Genomic DNA, 18848 nt, shown 5'->3' with positions numbered 1-18848 from the left:
AAAAAAAATTGCAGGGACATCCCTGGCAGTCCAGTGTTTAAGAATCAACACTTCCACTGCTGGGGGAAGAGGTTTGATCACTGGTCAGGGACTAGGATTCCACGTGCCATATGGAATAGGCAAGAAAATCTAGAAGATAACACGGGGCCAATACTTGAGTTTGGTAATGAGATTTTAGGCACAAAACCAAAAGCACAGTCCATGAAAGAAAATAATAAGCTGAACTTTGTTAATATTAAAAACTTCTATCTGCAAAATATACTAAAAAGAGAATGAGAAAGAAAGGCCACAAAAGGGTAGTTATAAATATATTTGCAGGGAAAGAATGGAGACACAGACGTAGAGAACGGGCATGTGGACACATCGGGGGAAGCAGACAGTGAGACGAATTGAGAGAGTGGCGTGGACTAATATGCACTACCATGTGGACAAATATGCACTACCATGTGGACAAATATGCACTACCATGTGGACAACAGGCATGTGGGGGAAGTTGCTGGGTGACACAAAGAATCAGCTCTGTGATGACCTAGAGGGGTGAGGTCGGAGGTGGGAGGAAGGTTCATGAGGGAGGAGATATATGTATACTTATAGCTGCTTCATACAAGAAACCTGACACACCATTTAATTATCTTCTAATTAAAAATAATTGTTAAAAAATCTATGAATTTAAAAACTAGAAAAAAAATCTGGAAAGTACATATAGCCACTAGAGTTATATACAACAATGCCAAATGAATAAAAGTCAGAAGTAATGAAAAGAAAAAGATCACAATAACAATTTGATTCTTGAATTAAAAATCTTAGAAAACAGGACAGGAAATATTCAAACATGTAAGAGACTTCAAAAATCTGGAATAAAAAAAAAGATCACGGCAGCAAAATCATCCAGTTGGTCTGGAAGAATCAACAGTTACTTACACCAAGTAACAGAAAATATACCATAAACAAAAGCAACCATAGAAAAAATTTACTTACAAAGAAACTTTAGAAAAATGTATACAGCCTTCATGGAGGCAAGGAGAAGAATTTCCTGAGAGTCTTAGGAAAAAGAAGGCTCGAACAGAATAGTATATTATGTATATTCATGAAGAACAGATATTGTAAGACTGTCTATTTTCTGTAACTCCTTTACAGATTTTGTACCACATTCAGAGTAGCTGAAACCACAATGAAACACGGTCTGCTGTTTTTGTATGCAGAGGTAAACATGGAAATCTTATTGAAGGAATGAAGAAAACTATTAACAAAAGTGAAAACATAAAATTAAATAATCCCTGATGGACAGTAAGTCTCCACTGAACTTGACCCTATGTGTGCCTAGGTGGGGGAGTACTTAAGAGACTGGCATAGATGTGCAGCCTGCAAGGGAAGCAGACAACAGGATCAGCTGCAAAAGGCTTTAAACTTGAGCCCTGGATTCTTCCACTCTGCCCTGGGATCAGGAATCTCCACTGCTTCACTGAAGGAATCTGAGGCAGCATCTCCAAGGCCCCATGCCAGGACCAAGGGGCACCAAAGTTTGGCTTGGATGTGGCAGTATGGTCCAGATCATGAAATAACCAGCACAAAGTTTGTTGTGTGTGTGCTTAGTCACTCAGTTGTGTCTGACTCTTTGCAACCCCATGGACTGTAGCCCACCAGGCTCCTCTGTCCAAGGGGAAACTCCAGGCAAGACTACCAGAGTGGGTTGCCATGCCCTCCTCCAGGGGGTCTTCCAAACCCACAGATTGAACCCAGGTCTCCCGCACCGCAGGTGGATTCTTCACTGTCTGAGCCACCAGGGAATGCTAGTGGATGAGAACTGGCCCTTTAAATGATCACCTTAATAGACTATCACCCAGGGACTAAAAGAGAAAAGTTAGTATCACAGTAATTGTACAAAATGACAGAACACCATCTCAGAACTTTTGAGCAATGACCCTGCAGTCGACTGAGAACCCACAGTGAGAACTGTCAGGCTAAGGAGGACCTTCACTTACTCTTCTGGAATTGTATGAGCATGGTTGGGGACAGGGGTGGACTTATACCAGAAAGGGAAGGATTTCCAGGCCCTGTCAGCAGTCAATATGAATAAAGTTTCTGAGTGAGATGTGAGGGGGTCCACACCACAGAAAACAGTCTCCATCCTTCCCTCTCAGCTCATCTTACCTGTAGCAGCCATTTCCAGGAAGCTTCGGGTAGAAACGGCGAGATGAGACGTATGTGCACTTCATACCAGGAGACTCGGCGGTTCACATCTTTGATATGAGGCCTTGGCCTCAGGTCAGCAGATGGTACGTAGCCCAGCATCTACAGGGGTTAAGGCAAGGCATGGAGAACGACACAGCATTGCTTACTATAGAAGAGAGAGCCCAAGAGAGCCTTCGGTGTTAGTCTCATGGGCTCCAGGAAGGCTATTAGGCTTGGGCTCCCCAATTCTTCCTGTTGGGAGTGCTGACACAAGTGAGAGGCATGGAGTGAGCCAGCTGACAGTTCAGGACAGGGACGTCCCAGGACCCCTTAATAGTCAAGGGAAAGTCCACGTGCCAATCCTGTGAGAAGCTCCCCTGGAAACCCGCCTGTCCAGGTCCCGCCCCTGCTGTCCTCCTGGAGCCCAGATGCGCATGACAGGAAGTGACGTCCTCCTAAGCACGCTGGGGGAGTGACGCCATCCTTGACAGTGCCGCTATCTCTGAGAGCTGCCATTGACTGTGGCCAGAGGGAGCAGACCCAAGTGTCATCGGGTGTCAAGATTGGAGGTGACGTGAGTTACGAGTACAGGGACACGTCTCTGTACCCCGATTCCCTTTTCCCTCTGAAAAGAGAGGGCCGCACAGCGTCTGGCCACCCTACCCCTGCACTCAGACCAGAGAATCCAGCCTAGCTCTTAGGCCCCAAGACCATTCACTAACCCCTAGGGGGTCTCGGGAAAGAATGCCTCGGTCAGGCTCTGCTGGACCCCAGGTCCGCTCAGTAGAGGAAGAGCCACGAACACTGTGGAGTGAAGGGGGGACGCTTGGGAAGACTGAAGGTCTCGATACAGCAGAACGGCAGCCATGTGTAACCCCCACTCACTGCGATTTGGCTGCGGATCAGCCGCCGGGCAGCTCTAAAGGCTGAGGGGCTCTCTCACTGCGACCTGGGACACAGGACACTCGGAGAAGAGGGGAGTTTGGTTTGAGGGGCTTGCAGCTGGTCAGTAGAGTGAGGATGTCAGGGTTCGGGAAGAGTCAGGATGAGGACCATGCTCCCTGACAAACGGGCGACTCAGGACCCTCCCCTGTGGTCAGCGCTTCCTCTGGGCCAAGCATTGGGAAGGGGGGCGGCGGTCTGAGAGGGGAGCTTGGAGCCTGGTTGTGAAGGGCAGCCACGAGACAGCAGAAGGGAAGGTCCTGGGACCCTTCAGTGGGGGGATGAATACGCCCTCCTCTCCTCGTCTGGGGTGACAGGGAAGGTGGCAGCATCAATTTCAGACAGGAGAGGGAACAGACTTGGTGCGGGAGAGGGGGCCTTGGATATGGGGGTGTCTCGCACCAATTTTCATCCTGACTCAGAATGTCAGCTGAGAGGACCTGCCTTCCCTGCGAGCCCCCACTGCTGCCCCCCACTTCTAACTCCCAGGCAGGACTCTCCTCACTGAAGGTTCTCACATCATGTCCTTGTCTGTCCTCCAGGTGCCCTCCTTGCCTGCTTTCCTGCCCGCACTCCCACTTGCGGTCGCTGACCTGCTGTCACCATGCCTCGGAGGCACAAGAACAAGTCACGTGCCCCCGGGAAATGCCACCAGGACCAGGAGGGACACTCAGGAGGCCCAGGCCAGTGCTGCTGCAGCCCCAAAGGAGGAGCGCCCCTCCTCCCCCTCTTCTGCCCCTCAGGGTTCTCCCCCGAGCTCCCCTGCTGGCGATCACCAGGAGCTTCAGGGAGCCATGGCCCCTAGCTCTCCTGATGCAGGGCCTTCATGTGCAGCATCTGATGAAGGTGTCCAAGGCCCCAAGGAAGAAAGTGCAGGTGCCTCCCAGGAAGCCCCTGCCACTCAGAGCACTCACAAAGATCCTCTGGCCAGGAAGGCCAGGATACTGGTGGAGTTCCTGCTGGAGAAGTACACCAAGAAGGAGCCCATCACGCAGAATGCCCTGATGAAAATCGTCAGCAGGAAGTACAGGCAGCACTTCTCTGAGATCCTCAGTACAGCCCGTGAGCACATGGAGCTGGTCTTTGGCCTGGAGATGAAGGAAGTCGACCGTAGAGGGAACATCTACACCCTCATCAGCAAGGTCAACCTCGGGGGAAACAATTGTCCAAGTGATTGGGGGGTGGCCTCCAAGTCTCGTCTCATCATGGTGCTCCTGGGGGTCATCTTCATGAATGGTAACTGTGCCACAGAGAATGAGATCTGGGAATTCCTCAGTATGTTGGGGATCTATGCTGGGAGGAGTTACTGGATCTTTGGGGAGCCTAGAAGGCTCATCACCAAAAATCTGGTGCAGAAGGAGTACCTGAACTACCGCCGGGTGCCCAATAGTGATCCTCCGCGCTACGAGTTCCTGTGGGGCCCGAGAGCTTGTGCTGAGACCAGTTAAGATGAAGGTACTGGAGGTTCTAGCCAAGTTCCACGGTAGGGTCCCTAGTTCCTTCCCAGACCTCTATGATGAGGCTCTGAGAGATCAGGTGGAGAGAGCAGGGCGGAGAGTTGTGGCCATGGCTGAGGCCAGTGCCCCTTCCAGGGCCAAGTCCTGCAGCTCCTCCCACATCTAGTGAGGGGGGCAGGGCACTTTGTTCCCTTTGTGTTGGAAGAGAGCAATCAAGCTCCTAAATAGTGCAGAGTACTGGGGTGGAGTGAACAAAACCCATATCTTCTTACAGTTTTAAATGGTAAGCCAGTTTAGGTCTAGTCTGTTTTAACAAAATATATATGTGTTTTCTTGTATCCATATGAGAAATACCTAATGAACGATGATTTAAATTAGAAAGGTAAAGAGGTGAAGGAGATGTTTAGTACTTTCAAATATTCTTACATTTGATAAGGTTTATTGTGCATCAGAATTCAAATGTATGAATCATATAAATCATATTTTCCAGCTGTTTTAATGTTTTAAAAGTTTGGGTATTTGTAAAACGCACTGAAAGTACTGAATATATTGTTCACAATGCAAAGAAGATAACATGACATTAGAGGAGAATTTTTCTTGAAGAGTAGTCAAGCTTCTAAAGAGTGCATGGTAGTGGGGGTTAGATCACATTTATTTCGATCACATTTCTCTTACTGTTTCACACGAGTAACTTCTACATATCATTTTTTTCCAAATATTTTTACTTGTAAGAGGTTGTTTTTCCTCAGAGTATTAATTTGGTAATGATACTGCTGTTAGGTTCATTGCTGTTTTAAAAGTTTTAAAGGTACAGTTTTGATAGATATAAAAGAAATTCAGGAGCCATCTATGTTGTCTTTATGATCTGAAAGTAGGTAACATAGCACTGCAAGAGTGATATCATGCTAATGTGAAAGAAGACCACAGAAACTATTGAGAAACAAAAAGAAAATGGAGAAAAGAATAGAGTTAAAAAGTCTTTAAGTTGTGGTTTACCTTATTTCTTGAAACTTTCTTTTAGTAAAAATAAAAAATACTTTGACTTATTTAGCTCATTTAAGAATATTTGTTTCTTTTGTCCTAATTCACTGCATATTCTCTGCTCTCTCCTGGATTAAAAATAAACTCAATTGGGAAGGTGGTATTTGAAGGCTTCGTAGTAATCATAACTTCCACTTATTATAAACCAATACTTCTTAATCAGTATGCCACTGCTTTATATGTAGTACATGCATTCCAGCATTCATGCAAGATCAGATTTAGCAGACTCCATTCATGGATGGATTACTTGCAAATTTCTCAAGTTCACAAACTGAGGAAGTGACCTTCCTAGGACTAGTCCCCCAATCTGGATTTGTGCAGAGCCCACAATGTGCCACTTCTCCCAGCCTAAGCCAGACATCATGTTTTTTCATTCATTATTCCTCTAAACACTCCAAAAAATGTGTCTCATTGGATACATGGGGCCCTGTCCCAAAGAACTGTTTTCAAATAAATTAAAAAAAATGCTGTTAATGAATGGTATGAAAGAAGACAAAACTACTCAGGGACAATGTGGTCACAAACACACGCAATGTCAGATACCCTGAAAAGATCAATATGCCCTCATTTATCCTTCCTGATTCTCAGGGACATAAAGCCTTAGCTTAAGCGCTGTGACCTCAGGTCAATGGATGGAAGACTCCCAGCCTCTGATAGTTATCAAGGGGAAGGTTTTAGAACACTAGGGGTCCCACAAACTATATCCTGCTTCTTGCCTTGTGTGGCCATGGGGAGAGCAGTCTGTCTGAGGTGCGCCTTCCTTTCCTGCAGGGCAAGGGTGGAGGGGTTCTCAGGGAGTTGAGCACCTTGGACTTGTGGCAGCAGCTCCAATTCTGCCCAAGTAGGAGATCCTAAGAGGCCTTCTTAGGATTTACAGTGAGGACACTGGGTGCTGATGAATGGACCCCCCCATAGCAAGGGGGAGGGCACAGAGGAACAGCCAAGGGTAGCTAGGGAGTAGCTCTCTCACCCCTTCTGTTGTCTCAAGAAGGCGAAAGCCTTGGCCACAGGCCTGCTGATTCAGCCACTAGAGAGGGTGGATTCCCATATGCTACTGGAAGTCAAGGTAAGAAACCTGATCTAAGACTGGGGGACCACTGATTCCAGAAGAGAGTGGAGCCTTAGAATATTCTCCTCCTCAGAAGGCCCCAGTAGCTTTGCACACATCTGGCTCATCCTGTCTTCCAATCCGGAACTTCCAAGAAAGTAATGGCTTTGTTCTGAGGATCACAGCCTCAGGTGAGTGGAGGCTGCAGTCTGGGTCTGATCAGGAGTGAGGATGAGGTCCCTGAACGAGGACCAAGAGGACCACTCAGCCCAGAACAGGGGAGACTGTAGAGGCCCACCCCTGATGTCAGCCCTATGAGACCCAGGAGAAAGCTTTCTGGCCGAAGTGCTTCTCTTTCTGCTGGAGGGGTCTCAGGGAGGTGAGAGCCTTGGTCTACTGGGAGAAGCCTCACTTCAGTACAGAGTGGAAGCTAGTGACTCCAAATGAGAATAAAGGGACTGCACCTAGAACACAGCCCTGCCCCTCTACACCTCGCACTGGCACATTTGGGAACACAGGCATGATGCATCCCCCACATTTCCTTTCAGAGCATCTCAGGAGGTGAAGTGCTGGGGCTCAGAGGTCAACCTCAGGAGGAATTCCAGGTCATGCCAAGAGTCAAGTAGAGGATCATGAGGACTAAAGGAATCACTCACACTATACCACCTTTATAGCATCCCTCCCCTAGGGTCAGCCATGTGTGACCACAGGTTGGGAGCTGTCACATCCTCTGAGGTCGTCTCACGGAATTTAAGGCTGTCACATGAGAGGACAGGTCTCGTTAGGAGATGGGAAGTCAGTGTGAAGACCTGGAGAGAGGACAGTAATAGTGAAGAGAGGGAGGAAATACAGGTCTTCCTAGGAGCCTGATTGTGGACAGGTGCAGCCAGCCATCAGAAGGCCTCAATTTCCAGTCACAGCTTTCTGGCCTGAGAGACCACAGGTAGATGTGGTAAGTTAGGCAACTTAGTTTCTTGAATGTTGAGTTTCTAGACAGAATTTCTTTTCTAGACAGAGATTTGAGACAGGTTTTCACTCTCTTTATTCACTTTCATCAAGAGGCTTTTTAGTTTCTTTTCTATTTCTGGCATAAGGGTAATTCCATCTACATATCTGAGGTTATTGATATCTCTCCCAGCAATCTTGAATCTAACTTGTGCTTCATTCAGTCTGGCATTTCACATAATGTACACTGCATACAAGTTAAATAAGCAGGGTGACAATACACAGTCTGATGTACTCCTTTCCCAATTTGTCATCAGTCCATTGTTCTATCCAGTTCTAACTGTTGCTTCCTGACCTGTATGCAGATTTCTTAGGAGGCAGGTTAGGTGGTCTGGTATTCCCATCTCTTAGGAATTTTCCACATTCTATTGTGATCCACACAGTCAAAGGCCTTAGGGTAGTCAATAAAGCAGAAGTAGATGCTTTTCTGGAATTCTCTTGCTTTTTCTATGATCCAATAGATGTTGGCAATTTGATCTCTGTTTCCTTTGCCTTTTCTAAATCCAGCTTGGACATCTGGAAGTTCTTGATTCATGTACTATTGAAGCCTAGCATGGAGAATTTTGAGCAGTACTTTGCTAGCATGTGAGATGAGTGCAATTGTGCAGTAGTTTGAACATTCTTTGGCATTGCCTTTCTGTGGGATTGGAATGACAGCTGACCTTTTCCAGTCCTATGGCCACTGCTGATTTTTCCAAATTTACTGGCATATTAAGTATAGCACTTTAAAGCACCATCTTTCAAGATTTGCAGAAGCTCACCTGGAATTCCATCACCTCCAGTAGCTTTGTTTGTAGTGATGCTTTCTAAGGCCCACTTGACGTCACATTTCAGGATGTCTGTCTCTAGGTGAATGATCACTCCGTCATGGTTATTGGATCATTATGATCTTTTTAGTATAGTTCTTTTGTGTATTCATGCCACCTCTTCTACAGAGCTTCTGCTTCTGTTAGGTCCACACCATTTCTGTCCTTCTTGTGCCCATTGTTGCATGAAATGTTCCCTTGGTATCTCTAATTTTCTTGAAGAGAATCTAGTCTTTCCCATTCTATTGATTTCCCCTGTTTCTTTGCACTGATCACTTAGGAAGGCTTTCTTATCTCTCCTTGCTATTCTTTGAAACTCTGCATTCAGATGGATATATCTTTCCTTTGCTCCTTTGCCTTTGCTTCTCTCCTTTTCTCAGCTATTTGTAAGGACTCCTCAGACAATCATTTTGCCTTTCTGAATTTCTTTTTCATGGGGATGGTTTTGATCACCGCCTCCTGTACAATGCTACAAACCTCCGTCCATAGTTCTTCAGTCACTCTGTCTTCCAGATCTAATCCCTTGAATCTATTTGTCACCTCCACTGTATAATCATATGGGATTTCATTTAGGTCATACCTGAATGGCCTTCTGCTTTTCCCTACTTTCTTCAAATTGAGCCTGAATTTTACAAAAAGGAGTCCATCACCTGAGCCACAGTCAGCTCCTGGTCTTGTTTTTGCTTATGAAGTAGAGATTTTTCACCTTTGACTGCAAAGAATATAATCAATCTGATTTTGTTATTGACCATCTGGTGATGTCCATGTGTAGAGTCTTCTCTTGTGTTGTTGGAAAAGGGTGTTGGCTATGACCAGTGCGTTCTCTCAGCAAAACTGTTAGCCTTTGCCCTGCTTCAATTTGGAGTTCAAGGACAAACTTGCTCTTACTCCAGGTATCACTTGACTTCCTACTTTCGCATTCCAAGCCTCTATGATGAAAAGGACATATTTTCTTGGTTTTAGTTCTAGATGGTCTCGTAGGTCATCATAGAACTGTTCAACTTCAGTTTCTTTGGCATTAATGGTTGGTGCATAGACTTGGATTACTGTTGTATTGAATGGTTTGCCTTGGAAATAAACAGAGATCATATTGTTCTTTTTGAGATTGCACCCAAGTAATGCATTTCGGACTCTTTTGTTGACTATGAGGCTATTCCATTTCTTTTTTAAGATTCTTTCTCACAATAGTAAATATAATGGTCATGTGAATTAAATTTGCTCATTCCCATCCATTTTAGTTCACTGATTACTAAAATGTTCATGTTCACTCTTGCCATCTCCTGTTTGACCACTTCCAACTTACTTTGATTCATGGACCTAACATTCCAGGTTCCTATGCAATACTGTTCTTTACAGCATCAGAGTTTACTTTCATCACCAGTCACATCCACCACTGGGTGTTGCTTTCACTTTGGCTCTGTCTCTTCATTGTTTCTGGAATTATTTCTCCACTCTTCTCCAGTAGCATATTGGGCACCTACTGACCTGGGGTGTTCCTCTTTCAGTGTCATATCTTTTTGTCTTTTCATACTGTTCATGGGATTCTCAAGGCAAGAATACTGAAGTGCTTGGCTTTTCCCTTCTCCAGTAGACCATGTTTTGTCAGAACTCTCCACCATGACCTGTCTGTCTTGGATGCCCCTACACGGCTTCATTGAGTTAGACAAGGCTGTGATCCATGTGATCAGCTTGGTTAGTTTTCTGATTGTGGTTTTCATTCTGTCTGCCTTTTGATGGATAAGGTTAAGAGGCTTGTAGAAGCTTCCTGATGGGAGGGACTGGCTGTGGCAATACTGAGTGACTCAAACTAAGTGGCAAATATTTGTGACCCATCAGATCAGATCAGATCAGATCAGTCGCTCAGTCCTGTCTGACTCTTTGTGACCCCATGAATTGTAGCATGCCAGGCCTCCCTGTCCATCACCAACTCCCAGAGTTCACTGAGACTCACGTCCATCAAGTCAGTGATGCCATCCAGCCATCTCATCCTCTGTCGTCCCCTTCTCCTCCTGCCCCCAATCCCTCCCAGCATCAGAGTCTTTTCCAATGAGTCAACTCTTCGCATGAGGTGGCCAAAGTACTGGAGTTTCAGCTTTAGTATCATTCCTTCCAAAGAAATCCCAGGGCTGATCTCCTTCAGAATGGACTGGTTGGATCTACTTGCAGTCCAAGGCACTCTCAAGAGTCTTCTCCAACACCACAGTTCAAAAGCATCAATTCTTGGGTGCTCAGCCTTCTTCACCGTCCAACTCTCACATCCATACATGACCACAGGAAAAACCATAGCCTTGACTAGATGAAGCTTTGTTGGCAAAGTAATGTCTCTGCTTTTGAATATGCTATCTAGGTTGGTCATAACTTTCCTTCCAAGGAGTAAGTGTCTTTTAATTTCATGGCCGCAGTCATCATCTGCAGTGATTTTGGAGCCCAGAAAAATAAAGTCTGACACTGTTTCCACTGTTTCCCCAACTATTTGCCAGGAAGTAATGGGACCGGATGCCATGATCTTCGTTTTCTGAGTGTTGAGCTTTAAGCCAACTTTTTCACTCTCCACTTTCACTTTCATCATGAGGCTTTTTAGTTCATCTTCACTTTCTGCCATAAGGGTGGTGTCATCTGAATATCTGAGGTTATTGATATTTCTCCTGACAATCTTGATTCCAGCGTGTGTTTCTTCCAGTCCAGCGTTTCTCATGATGTACTCTGCATATAAGTTAAATAAACAGGGTGACAATATACAGCCTTGACGTACTCTTTTTCCTATTTGGAACCAGCCTGTTGTTCCATGTCCAGTTCTAACTGTTGCTTCCTGACCTACATATAAATTTCTCAAGAGGCAGGTCTGGTATTCCCATCTCTTTCAGAATTTTCCACAGTTGATTGTGATCCACACAGTCAAAGGCTTTGGCATAGTCAATAAAGCAGAAATAGATGTTTTTCTGGAACTCTCTTGCTTTTTCCATGATCCAGCGGATGTTGGCAATTTGATCTCTGGTTCCTCTGCCTTTTCTAAAACCAGCTTGAACATCAGGAAGTTCACGGTTCACATATTGCTGAAGCCTGACTTGGAGAATTTTGAGCATTACTTTACTAGCATGTGAGATGAGTGCAATTGTGCAGTAGTTTGAGCATTCCTTGGCATTGCCTTTGTTTGAGATTGGAATGAAAACTGACGTTTTCCTATCCTGTGGCCACTGCTGAGTTTCCAAATTTACTGGCATACTGAGTGCTGCACTTTCACAGCATCATCTTTCAGGATTTGGAATAGCTCAACTGGAATTCCATCACCTCCACTAGCTTTGTTTGTAGTGATGCTTTCTAAGGCCCACTTGACTTCACATTCCAGGATGTCTGTCTCTAGGTCAGTGATCACACCATCATGATTATCTAGGTCATGAAGATCTTTTTTGTACAGTTCTTCTGTGTATTCTTGCCATCTCTTCTTAATATCTTCTGCTTCTGTTAGGTCCATCCCATTTCTGTTCTTTATCGAGCCCATCTTTGCATGAAATGTTCCTTTGGTATCTCTGATTTTCTTGAAGAGATCTCTAGTCTTTCCCATTCTGTTGTTTTCCTCTATTTCTTTCCATTGATCGCTGAAGAAGGCTTTCTTATCTCTTCTTGCTATTCTTTGGAACTCTGCATTCAGATGTTTATATCTTTCCTTTTCTCCTTTGCTTTTCACTTCTAGGTGTTTCAAGAGGGCATAAGAGGGCACACACACTGAAACCATACTCACAGAAAACTAGTCAATCTAATCACACTAGAACCACAGCCATGTCTAACTCAATGAAACTAAGCCATGCCTGTGGGGCAACCGAAGATGGGTGGGTCATGTTGGAGAGATCTGACAGAATGTGGTCCACTGGAGAAGGGAATGGCAAACCATTTCAGTATTCTTGCCTTGAGAACCCCATGAACAGTATTAAAAGGCAAAATGATAGGATACTGAAAGAGAAACTCCCCAGGTCAGTAGGTGCCCAATATGCTACTGGAGATCAATGGAGAAATAACTCCAAAAAGAATGAAGGGATGGAGCCAAAGCAAAAACAATACCCAGCTGTGGATGTGACTGGTGATAGAAGCAAGGTCCAATGCTGTAAAGAGCAATATTGCATAGGAACCTGGAATGTCAGGTCCATGAATCAAGGCAAATTGAAAGTGGTCAAACAAGAGATGGCAAGAGTGAATGTCAACATTCCAGGAATCAGCGAACTGAAATGGGTGAATTTAACTCAGATGACCATTATATTTCCTACTGCGGGCAGGAATCCCTCAGAAGAAATGGAGTGGCCATCATGGTCAACAAAAGAGTCTGAAATGCAGTACTTGGATGCAATCTCAAAAATGACAGAATGATCTCTGTTCGTTTCCAAGGCAAACCATTCAGTATCACAGTAATCCAAGTCTATGCCCCAACCAGTAACGCTGAAGAAGCTGAAGTTGAACGGTTCTATGAAGACCTACAAGACCTTTTAGAACTAACACCCAAAAAAGATGTCCTTTTCAATATAGGGGACTGGAATGCAAAAGTAGGAAGTCAAGAAACACCTGGAGTAACAGGCAAATTTTGCCTTGGAATACGGACTGAAGCAGGGCAAAGACTAATAGAGTTTTGCCAAGAAAATGCACTGGTCATAACAAACACCCTCTTCCAACAACACAAGAGAAGACTCTATACGTGAACATCACCAGATGGTCAACACCAAAATCAGATTGATTATATTCTTTGCAGCCAAAGATGGAGAAGCTCTATACAGTCAACAAAAACAAGACCAGGAGCTGACTGTGGCTCAGATCATGAAATCCTTATTTCCAAATTCAGACTTAAATTGAGAAAGTAGGGAAAACCACTAGACCATTCAGGTATGACCTAAATCAAATCCCTTATGATTATACAGTGGAAGTGAGAAATAGATTTAAGGGCCTAGATCTGATAGATAGAGTGCCTGATGAACTATGAAATGAGGTTCATGACATTGTACAGGAGACAGGGATAAAGACCATCCCCATGGGAAAAAAATGCAATTGTGACTCATAATAAGTGGCAAATAAATGAAATTTTGTTGTAGGTGTTCAAAGTGTCTAGGGAAAGGGGGTCTGAGGCCTCTGGGGCAAATATCTGTTTTCCTTTCCTTTCCAGAATTATGGACCTGGCAGGATAGACATTGCTGGTAGACTGTTTGCACAATTTTATAAAAATCTTCTTACCAGTGTCTATAATTTGAGTCATCTTAAATGATGGTCAGGGAAAGAGTTGCTAGAAAGCTGGGAGGAACCAAGGGGTCATCTTCAATTTCTCAAAGCCCCAACTCTTTATTTCATTTAAAGCTATTGTTTACCCACTTACTTTCTCCAATGTGGGAGCTGACTGGTGCCATATTAAATAGACGTCAGGATGGCAAAAGTGTGGCAAGGAAGGGTCAATGTTTTTGGCAGAAGCAAAATGGACTTTATCTACATGTGCCACAATGTTCACAGATTCTTTTGTTGTTCTGCCTGTACATACAAGTCAGCTTCAGTGTTTCTCTGATACTTGGGTTTAGTCCTTTTAGTGTGAGCTTCAATTTTGATGACAGACAACATTCTACTACAGGACATAGAAGACTTCCAAAAGTTTCTAATAATTCCTGAAACACTTATAATACACACCTATACAAGTTTGAAAGTGTGAGTTGCTCAGTTGTGTCTTACTCTTTGCGACCTCTTGCACTGTAGCCCACCAGGCTTCTCTGTCCATGGAATTCTCCAGGTAAGAATACTGGAGTAGGTAGCCATTCCCTTCTCCAGGGGATGTTCCTGACCCAGAGATCGAAGTCAGATCTCCTGCACTGCAGGCAGATTCCTTGCTGTCTGAGCCACCTGATAAGCCAGACACAATGTAAAAAAGGCTTAACATTATTTCTTATTTGGCAATGCTTCCCATGTAATTTCACATAACCAATATTCTTAATTAGTTTAATATCTCTCTTTTTATAAGGAGAGAGAATAAATCTTTGAGATATTTCAGGGGCCCTCTGAAATAACGTATACCTCAAAGCTACTTCTAAGTCAAAAAGACACGTAGAATTTGATTTGGAGGAAGCTTTTCAAAAACATCAAAGAGGCTTTAAAACACTTAGTCTCATAGATCACTGGGAAAAAATGCTTAGTTATCCACTTAACCAAAATAACAAAGAGTTCATAGGCAAATATAGGTTATATTGTTCTGATTAAAATTTAGCTCTTTTAACATCCAGAGGACTAGGTTTACTTAAGCAATTATGTTCTGATAAAGATTCTCTCTCTCTCTCTCTCTCTCGAGATATATATATATATATATATATATATATATATATTTGGTCAGATTCCTTCAAGGTAAAGAAAAACTTTCATAATTTCTTCTTACCAAGAACAAACCCATAGAAAAAATACAGTTTGTCCTTTTAACAAAGATAAAACCAAATTCCAATTTTATACCAAGTTACTTTTGATACTTAAACTCATTTACTTAATTAAATTGATTCCAATTTTATTTATTCTTGACCACACATAAAATTCCTTTCCAAAGATTTATTTTTTCACAAAACTTACAATTTTCTATGTCCATTTTAGTTTGTGCCTTGTTTTCTTTCCCATTTGGGAATAACCAGCCTTACAAAAAACTACTTTTTTTTTTCTTAACAAAAACATCTCCATACCATATAAATTTTGTTACCACCAAACATATTCTATGTCTGTTATTATACTCAGTAGCTTTAACCACATATTAAACTTCTTAATCCTTTTAATTTTAATTTTTTCAGTGAAAATAAAGAAGTAAATCTTTTTTTTTTTCCCTTTTTCAAATTTAAATTTATTTATTTTAATTGGAGGCTAATTACTTTACAATATTGTATTGGTTTTGCCATACATCAACATGAATCCACCATGGGTGTACACGTGTTCCCCGTCCTGAACCCCCTCCTGCCTCCCTCCCCGTACCATCCCTCTGGGTCATCCCAGTGCACCAGCCCCAAGCATCCTGTATCCTGCATCGAACCTGGACTGGTAATTCGTTTCTTTCTTAATTGTATTAATATTTTGTGGCTCAGCAAACTTAAAAACACACGTTATAATTTCCAGAAATATATAGAATAATCTTTCAATAAAACATAAGGTACATTTATTAATAAACCAAAACATACTTAGTCTCTTGTAGTAACAGGTGAAATATATGCAAACTTAGACTTGTTCAACAATTAATGTTTTAGTATTTTATCTTATTTGGAAATGACTAGACAGTCAACAAATTTTCATCACTTAATTTAACTTAGCCAAACTCTAAGAGTATAAATTACCAAAGAGATTTAGGAAACAATTTGAGTAGACATATCACAAAACGATTATTGTTAAAAAGTTCACCTAAAAACTCCTATCTCATTTATATCTATTTAATTTTTTTGTTCTTAATAATCATACTTAGATTCCTCATGAAAATCTCATTAAAGCATTTAGTCATTATCTTAAGACCTTTTGACTCTTTTTTGTTTGTTTGTTCCCGGCAAATGTTGCAACAGAGACATTAGCTCATTTGACTAGTAAACCCAATAGAACAAAAGTTGGTTATCCATATTTTATCTTATGCTAACTCTGAAGATATACCCATATTAAACCAGTAAGCTTAAATTTAGCTTTTATTTACTCAAGATTATTCTAGCTCATGTGAACTTGAAAAATATTTGGGTTGGTGTTTCTTAAACTTTTAAGAATTTTTATATAAGCACGAGTATTTTTAAGCCAATTAAATAGAGCTCTTTTACAAATACGATTTTGGCAACATAATCTGGAATTAGAAAGATACCATGTTTATAATGTATACATACAGACATACAGACAGACAATTAGCTCAAAGTTTTCATTGTAGAACTTTAGTCATGAATCAGGTACAGTACAAAACTCACTAGTTTATAAATAGCAACTGGAATTAATTAAGTATACTCATTCAGATGGCTAAAGTATTTTTCTTTGTTTGTGGAGAAGACTTTTAAGATCAGTATTTTCCTTTGACAAGCAATTTTAAAGAGACTGTTTAGGCAAGGGGGTGTTTTAGCAGTATGTGTTTAAAGAGGTTCCTTTTTTTTTTTTAAATTCTACAGACTGAGCTAACCCAGACTCATTCTCAGGTGCTGTGACCTGTGTTAACACTTGAAAGACATGATAGAATTTATAACTTCAAGGGGCAGAGACAGAAAATGTGTTTTCTCCTAGGAGTTTTGGAGCATATTTGTCTATTATCATAAGTATTTGAGTAATTGCTACTAATTTTTTCCTTAAGTAAAGGAAAATTTTACTCTAATACCCTGGTTATTTATAATATCTACAAGCATTTTAGTAGGGATGGGCAAAGCCTTGGGACTTGTCAAGTTAGGTGTGTTTTGACTTGCTTCTAGAATCGTATTTCTGATTTTATATGTACAAGACAAAGACAGTTGTTTCTGTTAGCCCTTGGCTCCAGCTGATTTGTTCTGAGATTATGTGTAGGAGGTCCTGAAAATTTACTGAGGAAGCAGGGTTATTTTTAAGAAGGAGAATTTTGTTGGATTTTTGTTTAAGTCCTTTCATCATAATAAGGAATGTCTTAAGGGCAGTCATTATAATTTTTTTTTCCTTTCAATTTGATCCTCACATAAGTATCAATATGACAGATGTTTATGATGACAGCTCCCACAAAATGTTTTCCTTTTAAATACAGCCAATTTAAAGGATCCATCATCTGGCAATTGGCAAGTAGGCTCTTATATTAATTTCAAACAGCAACTCAAACCAGTAAGGTTTTTTTTTTTTTTTTATTGCTTAACCAAAGATGCAAGAAACATAATACAAGAGAGTATTTACCCCTCACAAGATCCAGAAAGTTCATTCCCAGAGTTAGTCAAAAAAGTAAAAGCGTTTTGTTGCTACAGGTGGTATGAATGATGTAGTGAAAACAAGCTCTGTAGTGTCCCACAAAACGTGGGGCACTCCAGCCATAAGCTCACTAATTCATGACACCAGGCAGGCACTACTGGCATGAGGCTTTCCAGTGCTAACAAGAAACACAAGCTGAGATGACAAATGCCCTTTATGGACCAGGACCCCTTATGACAACCCCCCCTGAGAGCTGGCCCAACCAGACAAAGGGAGTGCTGCTGGTGACTTCATGTCTTGGAACTCCAGTCTATTCAACAAGCCACCAGATATACCCCAGTAAATGTATCTCCTGGATGGCAGAGATCAGACAGAATATTCTCACTGGACAAAATGATGAGCTCTCAAGATATAAAAGAAGATGGAAGGTAAAGTCTCATCTGGTTTTTACTTACGGGAACCACAGCAAAGTTTGTCTAAATAGATGCAGGTCTGGTGAGAATTGCTAACTCATCACTCTGTGAGGCTGGCTTGAACAGCAGGCTTATAGAGCCTATGCCTGCTGTCCTGCCCTATGGTTCCTGCTCCTTATGACAAATGACACAACAGACAAAGTAAAACAGTGACCATGTTTGAGAAGAAAAGAATCCCTAAGTTTCCCTAAGTCCAAGGAACTAGCTACGCAAATATTATCTCCTGCTAATCTAAATTTAGAGAGAAAAAAAAGGGACTCTGACTACTTTCCCTCGCATCAGACCTTGAAGGCAGAGATCTGGAGACTGACATGATAAGACATCTTACCTTCTGCGGCCTTTGTCAGATGTCCCAGGATCTCTCAGTAGCAGCAGTCTCAGGATGAGAAACATCCTGGCTGGCTTGCCAACTGTCAGGGAGAGAGAAATTTATGCCTCTATGCCTCTTGGGTTCCTGTGAGTGGACTAAAAATAAAATTGACACAGACAGATTAACAGGAGAAGAAGAAACAAATTGTAATTCATGTGCACGAGGGTGTCTTAGAAATGGGACCTGAAGAAGTGGCCGAAGCAGGCAGCTTTTATATGTTTCATACCTAGAAACAATACATTTTTGAGGAATGGACAGGACAAATAAACGTAAGTTTTGAGAGCTCAATTAGTGAAGAATCTAAACAGAATTTGAGCTTGGGGTAGTAAATTAAAGACATTTGTGTATACAGACTTCTCTGGCTGAATTCTCTATTTTTGGCTATCAGGGTGTTCTTCTACCTCCAGATGCAGGCAGTGCATCTTTCATATGACAGACGTATTTCCTGCTTTCAGAGAGACAGAAAAGAGGGTCAAAATATTACTCCTGCAATGGCCTTTTCTTAAGTAACCTGAATACAAGGTAATCAACATGTCACTGTGGCATATTTTGGGGCAACCTGCATTGAGCCCCAACAGGTGAGATGCACAAGAGCCACTCTGTTGACACTTTCTGCCTTGAACTGGTAGAGCCAAATCCCAATGCACTAAAAGAGCATTTTAATTG

The 18848-nt window shown here is 42.3% G+C and overlaps 1 protein-coding gene across 1 annotated transcript; it reads left to right on the top strand.

Moving 5' to 3' along the window:
• The first annotated feature begins 3635 nt into the window (after positions 1-3635).
• Positions 3636-4562, top strand: LOC109555005 (melanoma-associated antigen B17-like). Its single transcript, XM_070785086.1, has one exon. It carries the CDS (start codon positions 3636-3638, stop codon positions 4560-4562), a length of 927 nt encoding a protein of 308 aa, XP_070641187.1.
• The last annotated feature ends 14286 nt before the right edge of the window (positions 4563-18848 follow it).

This window comes from Bos indicus, chromosome X (assembly GCF_029378745.1).
Source record: "Bos indicus isolate NIAB-ARS_2022 breed Sahiwal x Tharparkar chromosome X, NIAB-ARS_B.indTharparkar_mat_pri_1.0, whole genome shotgun sequence".
Taxonomy (NCBI): Eukaryota; Metazoa; Chordata; class Mammalia; order Artiodactyla; family Bovidae; genus Bos; species Bos indicus.
The sequence above is the reverse complement of the archived record's forward strand: the minus strand, read 5'-3'. Positions and strand labels throughout refer to the sequence as shown.

What these genes read in the sequence shown, in the direction of transcription:
- LOC109555005 (XM_070785086.1), top strand. Translation starts at nt 3,636, where the DNA reads ATGTCCTTGTCTGTCCTCCAGGTGCCCTCCTTGCCTGCTTTCCTGCCC.